This window comes from Pelecanus crispus, chromosome 3, assembly GCF_030463565.1.
Source record: "Pelecanus crispus isolate bPelCri1 chromosome 3, bPelCri1.pri, whole genome shotgun sequence".
NCBI lineage: Eukaryota > Metazoa > Chordata > Aves > Pelecaniformes > Pelecanidae > Pelecanus > Pelecanus crispus.
Genome location: NC_134645.1, coordinates 112321924 through 112336956, shown reverse-complemented (window position 1 = coordinate 112336956; position 15033 = coordinate 112321924). Strand labels below are relative to the sequence as shown.

At 39.0% G+C, this 15033-nt stretch overlaps 1 protein-coding gene across 1 annotated transcript in view; it reads right to left on the bottom strand.

The window, feature by feature from the left end:
- TRAPPC12 (trafficking protein particle complex subunit 12) overlaps window positions 1-15033 on the bottom strand; it is a 53294-nt gene that overhangs the window by 13381 nt on the left and 24880 nt on the right. Inside the window, exons 5-7 of the mRNA XM_075707377.1 lie at window positions 13008-13120; window positions 4977-5049; window positions 1287-1360 (exon numbers count right to left, since the gene is read on the bottom strand). Of these exons, the coding sequence (XP_075563492.1) occupies window positions 1287-1360; window positions 4977-5049; window positions 13008-13120 (260 nt within the window). The remainder of the gene's footprint in view (window positions 1-1286; window positions 1361-4976; window positions 5050-13007; window positions 13121-15033) is intronic.

Sequence of the window (15033 nt, the reverse complement as noted above, 5' to 3'; positions counted from 1 at the left end):
TTCACAACCAAAAGCAAAGTGAACTTCTTGAACAAAAAAAACATTACCAGCATTTCCTTATTTATATATTCTAGTTTGGGATGGCAACTCGTGCTTTTCTGCGCTTGCTTTTTGAAAAAGAAGGTTCCTTAAAAACTGAACCTATGTCAAGTACCTACTTCAAAACACAAATGCTTACTAATTCTTAAAAATACCTCATGGTTTAATGGACAATTATTTCTATTCAAGACAGAAATATTCTGATCACAGTATTGTTATGAATACAAATTTCTGTCTTCCCTAAGTCTCATAAAAAGGATGTTCCATTTCATGTAAAATAGTATTTGGATAACCGGATCTTAACTAAACAAATGCATGCTTTTTGAGGTGTTGTAATACTAAGAATGGAGCCCCATTTGGGAAGTAGCTTGGTAAACATCAGAGGGTCAGGTCTGGCATGACCTTGGGCAATCAAAGAGCAGGGAGCAAGGAGTGCAAATCTTGGCCTCTGAAGATTATACTGCTGACAGCTCTGCTCCTAGGCTGTTGCTGCTTATTGACTTGTGAAGCACAGCTAAGCTCAGAATAACAGCGGTTTGTTGCAAGCGCAGAATGGTGATATCCCTATTTCCCTGACTGTGAGGTGAACGTCAGAAGAAGTTTTATTTCTACTTCCTGAACGCAAGGAGAAGGTAGGAGCGTTGCACCAAATGCAGAAGGATTGCTTAAAAAAAGGGCGAAACAAGGGAAAAAAAAAAAAAAAAACGCAACAGTGGAAGCCAGTTACTTCAGCTTTTATTCATTTTTCTTCCCCCCCTACCCACTAGTGAGGATTTAACTTGAAAGAAGGTATCTTACAATTGAGGTAAGCTGACAAGGGAGGATGTATTTAGATGTTCCGGATCTTCATCATATACAAAGGCTACAGTATTATTAACGCACACAAATAGAGCAATATTCCTAGTGTGCAGTTTGAAAAAGACAGAGCACATAATTGCTTTTAATTACAGCATTTAGTTAAGTGTTTGAAAAATTCAATTTAAAAATGCAAATTCTATATTGTTATTGCAAATTCTCCAGGATGATTTGGGGAGAAATAAGTACAGATATGTTCCCAAAGAACATTACTGCAAATGGTTATCTATTAAATAAGACATTATTAAGTCTAATTAATTCTTCACTAAGCAAAACCTTCACATACAGTCAGGTAGTCTTCCCTTATCTATGCACCAGTAATTCTCTTGCACTTTCTCTGACACGCTATTCTGGAATATACGGTACCTCTGCAGTTGCTGCCACCCACGTACCTTCATCATTAGCAGACAGTTTGCCATGGAGTACATCACCCGGCCCAGACGTGACCTCCACAGCTGAACAGAGGCTGCAAAATAAGAGCAGCTTGTGAATTTGCACAAATAAATTAGAGGTTCTTTCTTGCCATCAATTATTGGTCCTCTGAATTACAATTTTGAAAGATCCCCCTCGTTAACACCACTGGGTTTTAGCCTAGAATTTTTAATTCTTAGCCATGGTGCACCATCAGACAGAAAATACTGCATCTCTCAGGGGATCGCTCAAGCGGCTCTGGGGACCATGCACGATGCAACAATGCAGAGCAAAAGACAGCCGCTCAGCTTTGAGCTCAGGCCGAATATTAAACACTAAAAGAAGCCTCACATTTTCTATTACCAGAACAAAAGGTTCATAAAAAGATTCAAGTGACAATGAGCATCAGTTTAAAAACATGTAATCTACAGCATTAAATGTGATAAACTCAAAAATCAAACATAGCTAAAATGTCATTTCAGAGCCAAAACATGCAGGGTGAGAACTGTCTGAGTCTGGGATTGTTTGTGCTTGCCTCTGGCTTAGAGATATGCTGGAAAAATCTGCCAAGCCTGTCTGCTTTCCCCATGCTCCTGGAGCTTGCAGGCATTAAAAGCTGCAGCAGCAGATTTCTCTCTCTTGCTTTGCAGACAGATTCCTGATCTTGTAAAAGAATGGTTCACATAGATCCTTATTTTCTCTTGTGTTACAGTACCATAGATCAATGCTAGAAATATTCCTCTAATCCTCAAAAGTAAACATTAGGAGTATTAATTTAATACATTTATTTTCCAAATGTATCTCAATCAATCAGCTGTCAAGGTCACTGTAATGATTTGAGAAGGGGGGGAGGAAAGGGAGAAGAGGCTATTTCAATGAGATTGTGATAACTGCAACCACTTATTTGTATCAATAATGTAGTCTCTGATGAAAGCACGGCAGGTCACGTAGGTAATTCTTTCAGCACACATACATGCCATTACAAATAAGAAGAGAGCTTGGTGAAATGTCTACCCCCCTTCCTAAAATGAAAAGCTCCTTCAATCCTCTCCAAGAACAAAAAAAAATACAACCCATGAATATTCCCAAATTACCTTTGTCAAAAGAGGGGCATAATGTGGGGCCCAAGACCGAACCCAGTATTTCATCCACCGTACCTTAAAATCATTCATTACTCCTAGCTTTTGTTTTAGAAATTCCCCCTTGACCACACATCCCTACTGCTATTAATGGACAGCATGATGTAAACCATGAGCAAATATTTTATGATACATTTCTGTTTTTCTTTCCTTGTGGGTGTCTGTAAAACCTAGACATAATTAAATAACTCTCCTTTCTTATTTCACTTATGTTAATCTCTCCTTTTCGCATGTCCTCATAGTTTGGTAACCACGTTCAGCTTTTTAGGACTTAGGTGACAACAAATTAGATGTTGACTCCTGCAGTGGAGACATCTAGGTTTCCTGTTAACAATCCAACAGCAACAGCTACAGTTCTCAAAAAGGACTGCAAAGCAGACAGACCAGATGTCTTCAGTCTGTGCTATAAATTGAACAGGAACCTGATCTGGAAATTGTGTAGCCCTATGGGATGAAGCTTCTTAGCACTGGCAGAAAGGGGTTAAAGAAAACCTGCAAAGCAGTAAACAAAATCAAAAACCCAACAGCCAATCATTTTATGTTATTGAAATGCCTGAAACCCACTCTACAGGTCCATGAAGCCATGCTTCCACTCTAAGCATCTGTTTTTCCTTGTTATTTATCAAGAATCCGTCCCCCGCACTGCCATTCACTTCAATAGGAGCTCTGTGCACTGCGAAGTTGCAAAATTGGCATCTTACAGAACGCTTTACCAGGCAAGTGGTGCAATGCTAAACCTCTCTGCTTGTTGAAAAACTGGCAAATAAGGTGCTCTCTACCAGACTAGAAGAGATGTATATGATAACTTGATCGGTGTGGCAGCTTCTTACACCAGCAATAAGGAAATTACATGCTAAGCATAATCCCCATAATGAATTAAGGCTGTTCTTTGCATAAAGTTAATAAGGTTTGCTTCAGCTAGTCTCACATGAAAAAACCCAAACCTATTATCAGCCTCCTGGAGCTCCAAATGCAGCAAAAAAGCAGACAGGGAGCAGACCTGGCTGACCTCCACAGACAATAGCAGTCAACAGTCTCTGCAAAGGTCCCATGGGCTTTTTGGCAGTCCTTAATCTACAGGCAGCTGCACAGTGGACATAGGAAGATCTCTCCAAATTTTCAGCAGTCTTGTCCCTTGGTAACTGCTAGCTGCTTTTTTTCTAACTATGCCTCCTCCTGAGCTCGTCTCAGCTCTAAAGCAGCAGCAGAGAAGAAAAGCAAGGAGCCAGAAACTCAGGAGTGAGACAGACTGCAGGACACAGGATTATGACACAGCTAGGAAAAAGTCCTTGTACCTTAAAGGGGAATCAGCGTCTTGGTTTTAAAGGGGTAAAAAGGAAAAGAATGTGGAGATAATAAGGACAAAAATGAGGGTAGAAAGGGGATAACAGGGAAAAGTAGGCAGGAGAGCAGAGGCAGGAAGAATAGTAGATACAAGGAGAGAAGAACAGAAACTGCCGGAGCGCTGTGGATAAATCTTCAACATCAGATTATTTCTTTTTCCTAACCCTTTTGAAAAGAGTAGTAAATGTATTCATTTGACTAAATTTGCAAATGCCTTTATGATATATGCTGCTCACATGTGCGTTCACTTTTCTAGGGCATATCTAGATGGTGTATTAAGTCAAGTACAATAACACATTAAAACTGCTTTACATCCAGTCAATTTGAAAACCAGACAGAGGAGTTCACACAGGTCTGCACCCCTCCATACAGACGTTGTTTTAGGGAAATAAATGTTTAACTTGCTAGGCACCATGAGTGGTTCATATAATCCAAAACAATGCCTAAAATGTCACCTCTTGTTCAATTCTGAAGTGTACTCAAATGACCTTGTTAGTATAAATGTTGTTTTTAAAAAAAAAGAGAGAGAGAGAGATGCTGGGACAACTGATTTGTCCTGATGGCCTTTCTTTATGCAGTAACATATCCTATACTATTGGAAGTTAAACAAATAAGATAGAAAGAACAGGAAAAAAAATTAATGGCATATAAAATCATGAAAATGATGATGCACATTAGTATCATCTAAATCTTATTCTAAAAAGTGACTTAGGTATTTCAGGAGTCTAAGTACCATGCAGGTACAGCGAGACTCAGCCATCTATGCAGCAGCATCCTAGGCCAGTGTAGCCCTTGTATGATGGCATTTCAATCTAAAGAAATCTAAAGTGGATTTCAGATATGAGGACTGAGAGGAGCCAGTCAGGCAAGGCTTAAAATGAAACATCCATCTAGCTGCAACAGCAATACACTTATATATTCATCACAAAAGGATAGCAGCCATGTTCTTTGTTTCTTCTAAGTAGGAAAAAAAAATGATTTAGTGCATCAGTTTGATCAAGGGCAAAACTGTGAAATTAATTCCAGCAAATAAAAGTACAAGATGTATCATTTCAGAGGCTGAGTAGGCTATGAGATTACAAAAATCCTGTTTTAACAACTCTGGGGCAGTCTTGTGAAAACTTCTGGCATACTTAGGCAAGCGATAAAAACATACTGCCTGTGAAAAAATGTTTAAAGAATACCTACCTTGTCTGTTCTCCTGTGTAATGTTAGTCATAGTTCCATCTTCAGCTAAGCCTTGTTCCAAATTTTCTAATATCTGTAGTAAATTTTTTAAAGTGACCAACATGAGTTTAAACAGCACTATATATTAAATGCAAATTATCTACAATTGACAGTCTATATGAAAACCAATTCAGGCAGGAGTGCTTCACCTAGGTACAGTTCAAAATTACTGATTATTACCGTAGCTAGATCAACTGCACAAAGTAAGAAAGCCATTGTACGGTACAAGGATGTTAGAGTTCAGGTTTATGATACTTACAGAACATTAAATGTCAGCACACTCTAGGGACATACACCTCTGGTTAAGCAAAACATGAAATATGCTTCACCAGAGAATGAATGTTAACGACCACGAAGAAAGTCAAACTGCTTTTTCACAGAAAGCCACTACCTTTTGACTCCCCCACCCTAAGTATGGGTGCTGGTTTCATCCTTTTGTCCTTAATGAAGTACTCCTCTTAGTTCTTACTCAAAGTTTGGGGTTTATTGCTTCTTTTTATTTATTACAGATTTTAAATCATGTAAATTGGTGAGTGAATGGAACATTCATTGTATTATTGGAAGAATGAAAATGTATACTTAATGAAGCTTTTGTCTTAAGCACTTTTAAAATATGTATGTAAGGTTCCATCTGAAATGGAAGTCAACTTCTCTTTTTCTAATCCCATTAGTTTCTCCAAATTTGTTTTCCGATTCCTACAGATCACCCTATTTTTCCTGTTACAGATTTATAACTTTGGTCGTAGAACACTGCTTGAGACTGCCTTCAAAAAACCATTAAGGCCACTTGCTCTTTCATCAGCCACTGTGGTTAGCCAATTTGGGAAATAAAGGCGCTTCCTCTTCCGGGGACTGAGTGCACTTCTGAACACAGAGCTCTCAGCTTCTGTCAGGATAAGAAGAATTTTTTTTTTTTTTCTACACCAGCAAAGCATTCCAGTTGTCCTCAGTGCTTTGTAAGCAACCCGTTAAAAACAACACAGGAAATCCTCCAAGGCAAAGACAGGTAGAATTAATCTGGTCTCAGACAGTGTGTTGGTGCCTTCTACAGCCAATGAAAAGCAATCGGTACCTCCAGGAAGCGAGTTCATGACACCTATTTTAGACATCCTAAGGTGGAAGGAACTGCCCTAAGAGATACCAATCTCTTTTTGCAGACTAGAGTGAAAGCTTGAAGTTAGGTGCCATAAATTTTTCTACAAGGAACTTAAGAGCAAGGAGAGACATATGATGAAATGACTGCAGTTACATGCCAGCTGAGCCAGGGTAATTTTCCCGATAAGAATTGTTAGCCCCTGACAAATACAAGGTAATATGATTTAGTGTAAACCTTGTTCACAGAGGGCTAGGCTAAGTTGCCTTACCTCAAATTCTGAGAGGTTATGAGCATACACCAGTAGATACTGCAGCTCAGTTGATAGGTGGCAATTTACAAGATCGCAGTGGAATGCCTGCGAGACTCAACTGCAGTCCCACTTTCAAAAGCAGCGCAGCCACTTAGCAATCCCTTAGAAACCAAAGCATGACATGTAACTGTTAAATGCCCAGTGTATAATGAGGCACCTTGTCAGAGGAAAAAACAAACGCTCCTCTCCCAGAAACACCTTACCATCTATTTTCTGTCCAGGCTAAAAACCGTGATCTTTCTCTTCCCCTGGAAAACATCTAGTGATCACTTCTCAATAAGGCTGAGCTCTTCCTCTTGAAATCACAGAATCATAGAATCATTTACATTGGAAAAGACCTTTAAGATCATCCAGTCCAACCATTAACCTAACATTACCAAGTCCAACACTAAACCAATTAAGGGGAGAGTAGCAACCCCACGCCTCCTGGCTTGGTGGCTGGATCATTTATAATGAGTATAAACTAGGAATCATTAAGATTGGAAAGGACCTCTAAGATCATCAGTCCAATCATCAACCCAACACCCCCATGCCCACTAAGCCATGTCCCAGAGTGCCACGTCTACCTGTTTTTTGAACACTTCCAGGGATGGGGACTCCACCACCTCTCTGGGCAGCCTGTTCCAATGCCTGACCACCCTTCCCGTGAAGAAATTTCTCCTAATATCCAATCTAAACCTCCCCTGATGCAGCTTGAGCCCATTTCCTCTTGTCCTATCACTAACTACTTGGGAGAAGAGACCAACACCCACCTCACTACAACCTCCTTTCAGGGAGTTGTAGAGAGTGATAAGGTCTCCCATCAGCCTCCTCTTCTCTAGGCTAAACAATCCCAGTTCCCTCAGCTGCTCCTCATAAGGCCTGTGCTCCAGACCCTTCACCAGCTTCGTTGCCCTTCTCTGGACACGCTCCAGCACCTCAATGTCTTTCTTGTATTGAGGGGCCCAAAACTGGACACAGTATTCCAGGTGCGGCCTCACCAGCGCCGAGTACAGGGGCACAATCACCTCCCTGCTCCTGCTGGCCACACTATTCCTGATACAAGCCAGGATGCTGTTGGCCGCCTTGGCCACCTGGGCACACTGCTGGCTCATGTTCAGCCGGTTGTCGACCAACACCCCCAGGTCCTTTTCGGCCAGGCAGCTTTCCAGCCACTCTTCCCCAAGCCTGTAGCGCTGCATGGGGTTGTTGTGACCCAAGTGCAGGACCTGGCACTTGGCCTTGTTAAACCTCATCCAGTTGGCCTCGGACCATCGATCCAGCCTGTCCAGGTCCCCCTGCAGGGCCATCCTACCCTCCAGCAGATCGACACTCCCACCCAGCTTGGTGTCATCTGCAAACTTACTGAGGGCGCACCCAATCCCCTCATCCAGATCATCGATAAAGATATTAAACAAGGCTGGCCCCAAAACAGAGCCCTGGGGAACACCGCTCGTGACCGGCCGCCAACTGGACTTAACTCCATTCACCACAACTCTCTGGGCTCGGCCACCCAGCCAGTTTTTTACTCAGCGAAGAGTATGCCTGTCCATGCCATGGTCTAAACACAAGGTGCCTTCATCAGTGAGACATGCTCTCTTGTTTAAAAAGACAACGCATTTGTTTGTCAAAGCCCTTCTCTGAAAACATGTTCATTAACATCATCAAAATAGAAAGAATTAGATATTAGCATAGAATTAGAGTATTACATTAACCATTCTGTGACATTATTGGGGATATCTAGCCAGCACCTCAAGCTCAACGTAATTAAAACAGAACTCGGTACTGATTTGAGGCTAATTGTTTTATTCCCTAGGTTTAGCTCCTTTTGCCCTTCTTAAGTATAGGAACATCATCTGCAGTTTTTCAGCATTTGGGCATTTCCCCAGTTATCCAAGAATTGTTTAATAATAATATTAATGATTCAGGTAGTTCCTCAGTGTAAACTATCTGGGTTAGTTGACATGAAATGTTTAATTTTATCAAATCTCCTCATCCCACTTTTCTACAGATGGTAAACTGTTTATTCTAGTGATATCGCATGGGATAGAAACAAGGATGTTCAGAGCTATTATGAAGAGAAATATGATTGAACACTTTACCATTTACTTAAAACATCAGTTTTACATATGACCTATGCTTTTTTTTGTTTTGAATATTTATAAATGCACACTCATTAGTTTCACCACCTAGTATTACTTCACCAAGTCTTCTGTTTCACTCCCTATCAATTGCCTATCTACTGTAATTACAAACCTATGCACACCACCATTTGCATTCTTAGTTTCCTGTCCTATGTTTCTCTTTTTACTACTTCATCTCTTCTTCCACAACTTTTCACCAGCATTAGCTTCTTACTCAAAATAACTTTTTCTGGTGCTTCTGGAATTGTGGCTTTTTGGGTACTCAGACTGGTACAGGATCATCATCATTTCTACAAACTCATCAAACAAGGCATCAAGACAAATACCCCCTAGACTGAAGTAACACATGAGAAACAGAATACTTACGTGACTTCAGTAACTGCGCCATAACTGGAAGTTTAATGAAAATAAAAACCAAAACCAATCAGTAGCTAAGAGACTGAAAAGTTCATCAATTTGGAAGTAAAACAGAAGACCAGGAGATACAAAGAGTGTGTATCGAAGGGCCAGGGAGGAACATAACTACTCATGAAGGAGAATGGTGGAACTACAGAGGGAGTGGCTGATGGACAAATGGCACAAACTATTTTTGAAAAATTTTGCAGAGGTAACGCTTGCAGAGGCTTTTTTAGGAAGCAGGACTCAACCCACTTGCCACTGCTCCACCCACCTGGTAGAAGAGCCTAATACAGCTCTGCCACTTGAAGGATTAGGGTTAAAAAGTGAAATACGCTGCACTGTGAGATGTGTGCAGTTTCCAGGAGCTCTCCCTCAATCAGCTAGGAAGCTTAGGTACAAACAAGGGAGTTTAGTTTAAGCCCGACTTATTCTTGTCACATTTTGGTCTCCAGGTAAGCATTTATTAGCATGTCCTCAGCATTATTAGCACTGAAGTGATCACGCCTATGTTTTTAAATGAATACTTGAAAAGAACAAACCCTTTTGTGACTTAAATTACTATTGTTACTCTTATTGCTTGGCTGTTTGGAGACCATTTATTTCAAGGTGGACTTATAAGGACAGCAATTCATTGAGGCAATTCATGCTGGCAAGACCAGCAATAACACAGAGAGGGCAACAATTTCACTGGATTCCTCCCCCAAGCTATAACAAGCATTTGGAACTACAAATTATTCCTTTTCCAAATGTTGTACCTATAGACAGAGATGTAAAATATCCAACCAGATCTTGATCACAAATTTGCAGGAATATGGAAAAGGTAAAAACATTATTGCACCTAGAAGGAAAATGAAAATTATGTTTTTGCACTCAACCTCCAATCCTGCTTCAGATACCAGAAATATGTAAGTAGATGGGGGCTGAAGAGACTGAGTTACCAAAATAGTGACAAAGTAAATATGGTTAGATCTTCAAGTAGAATGGCTAAGCCAAAGTTGACAAGTGTCTGTAGAATGCATACAACAAAAAGCAAGAGGGAATTTAGCAGGTTAAAAGGAGGTATCAGATAGGAAAAAAACCAGTTACACTAAGGAAGAGAAACAAAATAGGAAGACAAATTTTCTTATCATAAGAATGCATTAGCATTAGTCTGGAATAGCCTCCCAGGGGATGTGGCCTCAGCTCCATAGGCTGGCTCATTAAAAACTAGAAAACAACCTTGTGTTGCAGAGAGACAGACTAGGTGAGCTAATAGGTCTTTTCTCTCTTCTAGCTTTTATGACTCCAAGATCATCTCATTTACATAATGACTATTCGCACGCCCTTCTGTAAATATGGATGACCAAAGATTATTTTTCCACTTTTTAAAACAGGGAAGTAAAACACTAGAGGCTTTTGGTTGAAAGCTCCCCAATTAATTCTGTTATAACGCAAATGGTTCCCAAATGTCATATACAAATAGCAAGACTAATGAGTGTACATACTTTATCTTATTTTCTTGGTTATGCCATGGGTTTTCATAAGTATTACGCAATTTATTCTTGAACATTCCAGGTGAGATCAAGATTATTAGACTAATAGCATACTATAAAAAAAAAATTAAAACATGTATCTAAACAATGTTGCCAGCCAACCCTGACTTCAAATGGTTAAATTATCACCAATTTACAACTGTCTTTTAAAAACATATTTATCTTTAGAAGCTGTCCTTTTTCACACTCTTGTTTTCTACAGTTGTCTTTGAATTGCTCCAAAAGACAAGGTATTTAATTGAATGCAAACAAACGAAGTAATCTGCAATGAGGTGTCTAGCATAACTAATCAGAAACATTCCCTTGAGAAGGATGGTATGTTTTATTTGTTCGTTTGTAGTTTTCTGTGTACCTACTTTAAAAAGGAACATCCATCAGCACAGACAATGGCTTGTCCTGGCTACTGTATCCTGGCTCTGGTGTCAGAAGCAAAGGGAGGTTATTCTCCTTCTGACTGCAGCTGAACATACTAACCCAGGAGAAACTTTGCCAATTCAGATGCAGAACAGCAGAGTGAAAGAGATGGCCATTTGTGAACAAACAGCAAGTGCAGAGAATGGGGGACTCCTCCGAAGAGCTAGGAGAAGATGCACAGCCAGCCTCAAAGAAGCTCTCCCTAAGGGCACTAGGGATCACACAGGATTTGTACTGACCTAAGACACTAGAGGCTGATGGAGTGAGAACATGAGTAAACACACTTGTTCTTCAAGAACTTAATGGGCAAGGAAATATGTATATTTTAATTTGTAAATCTCATTTCTATTTCATATTCTCCAGCAGAAGCTTTCCTTATTTAAACAAATAATCAACCTAGTTCATGTTCAAATAAAATCTTGCATTATAGTTTAAAAGCTTCCTTGGTACACTGGGTATGCTTTAAGGATATGCACTTCAAGGAAAAGAATGCAGGCAGAACCACCTCAAGGTTGTAGATGACTTAAAGGTCTTGTAAAGGGAGGGGAGTTAATTTCCTTTTCTTTCATTCCTCTATTGACCAATAATCTTTAATCTGTGGAACATCATGGCTGATCACACTGTAACTGAGATATGGCCGTTTCAATAAAGTTAGCCAGATAGCTGATGAATGCCCTGCTCAGCAGTCACTTCCTCGTTTACATTCATACAATTTTCTCCCTCCATTACAAGATAAAGGAACTTAGAAACCAGTTAAGTTTTTGGAATCTAGTGGCACCTTCATGACTGAAGGGAGACAATGCAGCACTTAATACCAGATCGCATAGAAACAAGATATGAAACAGCTGATCTGCTGCAGACCAGGGTAAGCAAATGTCAGCAGCAGCACTATGAAATCCTGCAACAAAGGAGTATGACATTGCCTAGAAGAAAAAAGTTACTTCAAGTTGAAGAGGACTGTTTATGAAGGAAAAGGCTGGAGAGAACAGTCTGCCAGTAAAATTATGAGATGAGATGGTCATGAACAGGTAACAGCATGCATGAAGTGATAAAAAGTAGCACTTCTTGGCCAAATTGGGTATCTCTCAACTATTTCCAGATCGATTCTTTCCAACTCTGTAACAAATGCCACATTCATCTCTTATTACCTAAACTTTTCACCTTCCCCCCTCATGATACAAAGAACTGTTCTTTTTACTGTAAACATTTGGTTATCCTAGTCACTACTCTGCTAGAAACAAACTGATTTTATATACATAAGACCATTATAGCTATACAATTGGCAATTACCAAATCCTTTCACTTCTGTTATCCAAGGTATTTTCAGGAGTAAATATAGGAAACTTTCAAGGAATACTGGAAATAAAAAGTAATCACATGTACTTATCTTATAAACAGTTTTGAACTTTCAAGTGTCACAGATAAAACAATAATGCTGCATTTCTTCTAGAGTTTATCACATTGTAACATTCATAGTCACTGTTGTATTAGACTACTTGGGAAAGATTTCTGTAAAAAACATTTAAGGATGAATGCTTAAGAGTCAGGGTGTTGGATTTAGGGGGTAAGGTTAGCGCTCACAACACCATCACTCCAATTTCAGCACTGACAAATCCCATATTATAATTTAGGCCATAATTTTGTATTATAGCACTTGACAAAACAAAACAGAAAGCCCAAAGCAAACTCAGCAGGTTGCATTTATATTCCCAAATGACCATTGTTTCCAAAACCAGCTATTCAGGCTATTTCTTAAGGATCAAGATCATTAACAACTGTGTTTTGAGCTAGCTGGACACAGCCGAGTGAGGGAAGAAAGCTCTCCTACTTGCCCTTAAACACATCTGCTTACTGTCCTCTTTGTCTTGTCTGGCAAAAGCATAAAAGCAAGAGAACTACGTTGTCCACTGTTCTACTCATTTTAGTCAGAGCTACCACAGAGGAGGGAAGGCTGTATCCTAAAATGGAAGAAGCACTGAATTACTACTTATCACACGTTCATTACACATATCAAGAGGGAGTAAAAAATGTTATTGCTGAAACTTAACATTCTTCATAAGGACAGTAAAATACATTTCTTAAACATTAAGAAATGTTAGTGCATAGAGAGGCCATTACCTTGGTGCAGATTATCTTCATACTATGCAGTCTGTCAAGTGATTCCTGAGGATTACCTAGGTACTGAGGAAGTTCAGCATGTAAAATCCGCATGGAGAAAGGCACCATAGAACCTAGAAACATAATTACGTTAAATGTGTTTGCCATAACTATCAGTTTGTGATTTGCCTACATTACACAAGGTATTTCTCACTAGTATATACAACGCAAAGTCCATACTACCTTCACATCTTTTTCTTCTCCTGGTGAAAGATGAGAAAATAGCAAACTTCTTCTCAGGTATAACATGTAAGGTATTGTAAAATATTTTAAATAGGTAAACACATATGTAACCATAATCAGAAGGCAAGAAAAAGGTGCACCTAGTTCAAATTTTCAAAAATCAGCTGTGCATGGAAGTACAGTGTTTCATTAAAGACTTTTATAAACTAATTAAAAGGAAGGGTTAAAAAAATAGAAGTTTACTCAAGTTGCAGCTACAACATTACTCCTAACAGTTAATAATTATGCGTATTTTACAATCAGTGCAGAAGAAATAATATGAAATTGCCTTCAATGCATGCTTGTGAAAAAGTTATATAACCAGGGTATGCAAAACCACTTCTATGTAATCCTTTTCCAAATAAACAGAAAGTTGATATGAAGGGCCCCTATATTACAGAAAAAGAAATAAGAACAGAAAACCAACATGAGTCAAAGTAAATGAAAAATAAAAACCATATAATGAAGAACAAAACCAATAATACTATCATAGACACATTGAATCTAAAAATATATCAAGTCCTCTGGGAAATTAAAATATATTACAAAATATTTTGTTTGTTTTTTCCATTAATATCCATAGGTTTGTGCAAAGGTCTGAGTCCATTATGCTAAGCAGAGACCATTCCATTGCTCTAAAGATGACTTTTAGTCCAAGTTTTACTTCATTAATGTTAGCTCTTCCACAAAAAGTTACTAAATGACTCTATACTGTGAGACTGACTCTTAATAAAGATGGGGTATTTTGTGTATTTTCTGGTTTATTGAAAACATCAAAGAATAGGGAAAGAATTTTAAGCAATATTTGGGGAGAAAAAGACCCAATTCTCTAAGTTTATGAGCATCCTGCATATCCCAATACACAGACAGTAATACTGAACATAAACTAAATGTTGTTATTAAAAACAAGTCAGAGCTAGCATAATGGGGAGATAGGCCTTGCAAAACACCGTACTACAGTTCTAATATTTTAATATAATACATTTGCTTAGTTTAGACATATTCTAAGGGGATTTCCCTCTCAAGTCACCTCTTGCCTCATCTTTTCTCAAAAACAGGACACAGGAGCTTTTTAGAAAGATTTTTGCACCTGTTCTTAACAGCCTTGTATGTCAAAGAGGTAAATGCTATATATGAGTCAATGCCTGTAGACATTTTTTTTAAAGGTTGACAAAATTTTAATCACAAAACTCACTAATTATGACCTTCAGAGTAAGCCACTTACATCTACATAAATTCTCTTTTGCCAATGCTAACTATTCCCCATGGCTTCCGTGACTGCTGCAATCCTGTAATGCATATACACATGAGTTTCATGCGTCATCATACGTGGAATAGAGATTAAGAAAACAAAACTGCCTTTGAAATTCTATTAAGAGAAGTATAAAAGGTTATTTAACCACTAACAAAAGACATGAAATATTTTATCTATGTATCCTGACTAGTACCTAGCATGACACAAGTGAAGATACACAGTCAGAGTGTGTGGGGTGAACAACAATAAAAAGGAAGGCAAAAATAATTTAGGAGTACATTCCATGCCAGAACACCACAGAAAAAATTGCTTTGTAGACATGATGCGAACTTAAGAATCTGCAGCGCAAACCTATGGAAGCAAATGTGACCTGCGGCTGGTTCCATCTCTACCACCCCTCTGGTGACCAAGTTCTAACTCCATCATCCCATGGTAACCCTGCCAAAAAAAGCAGTGCCTAAAACCAGCTAGTTTGGTACTGTTCTTTTGGAGAAACTAGTCTTAATTTAC